Here is a 5,876-nt window from a genome sequence, read left to right on the forward strand (position 1 = left end):
AAATGTAATGTATAATCATATATAATGATAATGATACGTTCAGTAAAATTTGAGCAAAAATAAATGATAAAAATAGGAATTATGATAATAATAATAATAATATATGTGAATTTAAAAAGGTTTTGAATCAAAGTACTTTGTAATATATTTATATTTTTAAACATTGTAATTAAATTTTAACAGATTTAGGTAATGATTTCAATTCTAAATTTCAATATTTCATTCAAAAACTTAAATAAAATAAAATGAAAATTTACCCATTTATCGCTTTATTTGATCATTTATCATTTAAAACATACAGAAATTACATTCACTTCATTCATGAACTGAGATAAAATATAAATTAAATTATTAATATATATATAATTTTCTTTCATAATTTTTCATGGATACTTCAAACTGTTCCATTGCATTTGCATTATCCTATAATCAAAATGCAAATACACTTAAAAATGAATTGAAAAGTGTGACAAAAATAAAACTAACCAACTAAAATTAATATTATTCATGCTAATTTAATTTGACTTTTAATAATATATATTGAATCAAATTATTTAGTAAGTCTTGAATATCTCAAAATGTGTCGTCATAAATCGAACAGTAGTTTGTGTTCAATGATATTTTCAAATTTTAAAATTCACTATTATAAGGAGATATCAAAAAATGAGAGAAACACAAACAAGAAAATTATTAGTGCTACGGATTGGAAAAAAAAAGAAATTAAATTAAAGTTTAAATATTTGCAGAATATATTATAAGAAATCAATAAATCAATTCCCTGCAAACAATTAAAATTTTATCATTTTTCTCATTTCATAAAATACGACAAAATGGAACAACACTACCGATTTTTTCTTTTTTTTTTACTTTCATATTAAAATAAAATTAATGCTACTTTGATAATGAATGTTAAAATGATGAAATATTAGGGATAAAATGGAAAAAAAAGTGAAGAAAGTATGTGTAAAATCGAATTAATTATTCCAAAATTTGTTTCAGTAATATGAAAAACTAAAAATAAACTTTGAATTAATATTTAGCAAAATCACTTTTTCCTATTTCATGACAAGATCAAAATGACATCATCCCTGTATGGAAATTATTATTCGTTTGTCGTAATTTTAAATTTCAATCATCTATTCGACGATTACCTCAGGAAGTACGGATTTTTTTTGAATTTTAATATCAAATTAATCTATGATCCATTGAAATAAATTTAACAACTTTTGCTGAGATGAGTGACAAAGTTATTAATTTTGGCAAAGTTATAATCAAATTTTGCTATTATACAAGCAATATTTGCAAATTTCAATTAAAACATTTTTTGTTTTCTCATTGAATTTTTGAAAAATGTTAAAACTTTTTCTTTTTCTTTTCATTTTGTCCCATTATTACGTCCATTTCGCCCTTCACATTGCTGTATGAATGTATTTGATTAGGCGAAATTTCGTTGATAATAATCAAATTTGATAAGTTATTTTTGATTGATGATAATGATATGTTATTATCATTGTGAATACACTATAATGGATAAAAAATGATTTAATCAGCAAAATAAAAAATGTATGACTAATCATTTGATAAATTTAAAAATCAATTACAACATGCAAAATTTGAGCAAAAAAAAAGACTGAAAATAAGCAATATATTTGTAAAATAAGACAATAATAAGTGAATAATGTCAACATATACAAGATATATATGTCACATAAATACTCATCATAAGTATTCATTGAGCTAATTATTGGAAGAAGAGAAAAGGAAAGAAAAAGTAAAAGTATATAAAATAACAATAATTTGATCTTTTCATTCATTATTGGGGATCAATAATGATTAAGATGACAACAAAAAGTTTTACAAAAAAATGATAAGCATTCATTCCTATCATTCAGGATTAATGTGTGGGAAAAAAAAAACAAACGATAAGGAAAGTTTGAAAGATGTGGTAGAAATTAAGAGGGAAGAAAAAAAAATCCAAAAGATGAAATATTTGAAGTTTTACCAATCCAATCAATATGATAATCTAATATCAATTTATCCTTTTTTTTCCCTCACTGATTATTCAATTTGATAATATATTATATTATATTAACAATGAATGATAAATGAAGAAAGTATCACAGAAAAATATTCCCATATAAAATGTTCATTTATAAAATTTAATATAACAAATTTATCAGCAAAAAGAAGTGCTACAGAAACTAATTAACAATAAATTATCATTCATTAACTGTTAAAAATAACAAAACATTAAAATAAATTATGCATTGCAAATGTATGAATGTACGCATGAAGCAAGTTTGTCAAACTTTCTCATTATTACTATCTTTGCTAAACAATTTAATTATGAAAACAATTAATTTGATTTTAATAGGCTAAAATTTTTATCCAACTCAATTTTCAACTTATAACTTCAACTTTTCAACCAAACAATCCTTGTTCAATGATAAATTTCCTGCTAAAAATGCCTTAGTACGATAAAATGAATGTAAAAATTGACAGTATTTACAATAAAAGAATACTGAAAATGTAGAACGAAATTTAATACTATCACAAATCCTGTCATTCTTTGACCAATGAACGAATCTATGCAGGATCTTTGTTTTTAAATCTTACAAATTTACAAATTATATTCCTAAAATGACTCTAAATAATCAAAAATTTGCAGAATTCATTCCGAAAAACGAAAAAAAGAAAAGGAAAAACAGAAAATTAAATGCATGTAATGGTCTAAATGCATCGTAGTTGTAACAAAAGCAAATGTTAATAATCACTAATTATCCCATATGATAATAGACAATTTCTCCTTGTTAGATAGATTTGAAAGATTTAGGCAATAGGTAAAAAGATAGTGAAAGCATCTCAAAAATAAGGAAGAATTAATACAACAATATGTGGCAAATAAATAAGGCAAAATTTAAAAAATAAAAAAAAAAATTTGCGAGTAAATTTGTAAAATTTTATAGCATTAAAAAAAACTATAAATTACTTTGTTTTTGTAAATTTAATGCATGTTGTACATAATTTGCAACATATTCTGAAGTACCATTTAGGCTATCATAATATTTGAAGAATTCCATCTCCATAAGCATCACATAATTTGGTCGAGCTTCTGTTTCTTTGACAAGGCTTAAAAGTATCCGTATAATTCTTCTTTTTTTTTCTTTTAATGAAACAAATAAAATTTTAATTGACAGTGATAAAATCCTTCCAAGACAGTTAAAAACGATATTAGTATAAAAAAAAAAAGAAAATTAGAATATACTCACCACGAATTGATAAATTGAACTGTTCTAATTGAATATACATCCGATGGACCCATTATTGGCGCATCTCCATAAACAACCTGTTGAAGTTGTACAAAAAGCTCATTTTCGTTAAATCTTGGATATGGAAATACACCAAGTGCTACTTCTTGCTGTAAAAAAGGAAATAAAGAAAAAAAAAGTGATTGTTACTTTATCACTATCAATTAAAATAAATAAAACATTGATGATTTGAACCAATAGATGGAATAAAAGATGATAATTTAATCTTATTTGTATTATTGGCTTCTGTTCAATAATTCCATCCCTAATCATTATTGATAAATTAACAAAAAATTTATATCCTATTATGATTGAAATAAATTAATTAGCTTTACCAGTGTAATTCCTAGGCTCCAAACATCAGAACGTATATCATATGCAGCATTTGTAAGCAATCTTTCAGGCTACAATTAGTATAATCAGCTAACCAATAGTTTCCGAAATTTATTAAATTTTTTTCAACAAATTTTTTTGAAAAAAAAGTATTACTTTTTCGAGGGTGGAGGGGAAAAAAAAACTATAACTTTCATGGTATTAGTATTCATAATATACAAATTATCGATGAAAAAACTAACTGCCATATATGGTCGGCATCCTGCTTCACGTGTTTGTGCCACAGAATTTATTAAATAACCAGATATTCCGAAATCACAAAGTTTAATATTACCGCGTAGGTTCAATAAGATATTGGATGGTTTTACATCTAAAATGGTACATTCAAATAATTGTGAGATTTCGTCTTATTTGGTAAAATTCCATGGTATCTGCTTTTGTGACAATTATTTTCTCTCATTTATTTACCTGGTCATACGAGAGCATTTAGCGTCAGCTACCAATATTGACCTAAATACAAATCCTATTGACCTAAATACAAATCCTTATTGTTATAAATGCAAATTCCTTAAAGGCTACCACAATTTGCTAAAATGTTTAATTAAAACTATTTAGCATGATAAATTTCATCAATCAGAAAAGTAGCCGAAAACTGCTGACATATGATTTTTGATATAAGTAAATACTCGAAAAAAAAATGTGCTAAAGTGAAAATTATTTTAATAAAGAAATCTTGAATGACAAAAATTTATAAAATTATACCTCGATGGATAATTTTAATTTCATTTTTCAGATGATTTAACGCTTTAAGAATCTGAAACAATACAATTCAACACATACTATCGTAAAATAATTTGAAGGAAATAAAATAAAATGGAAAAGCGCAAATCATTAGAAAGTATCCTATAGAGCTTTTACCTTTATTTGATCGTTAGTAATATTTCTGCTTATAACTCATCTGTGATCTGATAATAAACAACAAAGAAAAAAGATTTCCCAAATGTCATATAATGTCATATCCATATAAATAAAATATGAACCAATATTTTACTATGCACCATTCATGATCAAATAGTGATCAGTATATGATTAATTGATTAACTGATTGAATACAAGTTGAATTTTTAAGTAATCAACTGAAAAAAATCTATCTATCTGTCCATCTGTTTACCTATATATATATAATAACATACCGACACTGCAACATGCCCAAGTATACGCTCATCAAAAACGCCACGAGTATGATTATGAATGGTCTTATATAAATTTTCCAGTGATATATCCATTAATTCCATACAAACCAAACAGTCTCCCTAAAATTATTGTTACTTTTAAGCGACTAAACCTTCAAAAAGAAAAAATATTACTCAATAAAAATAGCCAATCAGGAAAAAAAGAAGGAAAATATAGTTTCAGACTAGTTCTGATTCATTCCGGTCCAACATCAGTTTTATGAATTTTTTGTTTTTACATTATTTAAAGCTTAATATTTCGGCAACATTTAATAATAACTAAAAATTAACATTCATAATTCACGAATATGAATTAACCTCATGAAAGGTAAGGCCGTAAAAAGTTACAACTTGAGGACAGTCTGAGGCTTTTTTTATCGCATCAACTTCCTGTCTTAGGCGTTTCATTGAACGATTGGCTTCGCCATCGTCATTTTTACCCGAAATTATACGAACTTTCTGGAAGGAAATGGTAATGCAAAAAAAAAGAAAATTTCACAACTTTTCACAAGTTCAAAGAAATTTTACAACGAATCTAATTGAAATATTACTCATTAATTAGGGAATACTTTTCGAATTATTTCAACTAAAACTAATCTTTCGCCACCAATAAAATCCTTACTTTAACTGCCATATATCGACCCGTTTCATCGTGCCGCATCTTATTCACGCGACCGTAAGCACCCTCACCAATTAGTCCAAGATCAGTCAAATCCTGTAACAGAGTGCCGGTATGCACGGTCATCCCATACTGTTATCGATTTTTAAAATTCATGGTAATTTAATTTTTTTGAAAATTGAAACATGCGGAATCCCACCAGTTATGCATGCATATAATAGTAAACTTGGTGCAAGTAGCCAAATTTACGATAAAATTGACAAAAAAATTTTTTTTCGCCAAACTAAAAATAATTAGCCTGGAATTGAAATGGAGAAAACGAACTTCCCAAAAATATCTAACTAATGTGTAGTTTAGTTTTTCATACAGAAAAGTCCAGATCCA

General features: G+C 25.6%; 1 protein-coding gene across 1 annotated transcript; it reads right to left on the reverse strand.

Annotated features, from left to right (window-relative positions):
* Window positions 1-2,978: 2,978 nt before the first annotated feature.
* Window positions 2,979-5,618, reverse strand: LOAG_11954 (STE/STE7/MEK4 protein kinase; the record flags this gene model as incomplete). Its single annotated transcript, XM_003147470.1, has 8 exons — window positions 2,979-3,129; window positions 3,270-3,418; window positions 3,644-3,712; window positions 3,884-4,011; window positions 4,404-4,455; window positions 4,835-4,954; window positions 5,192-5,332; window positions 5,496-5,618. The coding sequence occupies 8 exons, from the start codon at window positions 5,616-5,618 to the stop codon at window positions 2,979-2,981; spliced, it is 933 nt and encodes a 310-aa protein (XP_003147518.1).
* Window positions 5,619-5,876: the final 258 nt, after the last annotated feature.

This window comes from Loa loa, assembly GCF_000183805.2.
Source record: "Loa loa unplaced genomic scaffold supercont3.376, whole genome shotgun sequence".
NCBI classification, from domain to species: Eukaryota; Metazoa; Nematoda; class Chromadorea; order Rhabditida; family Onchocercidae; genus Loa; species Loa loa.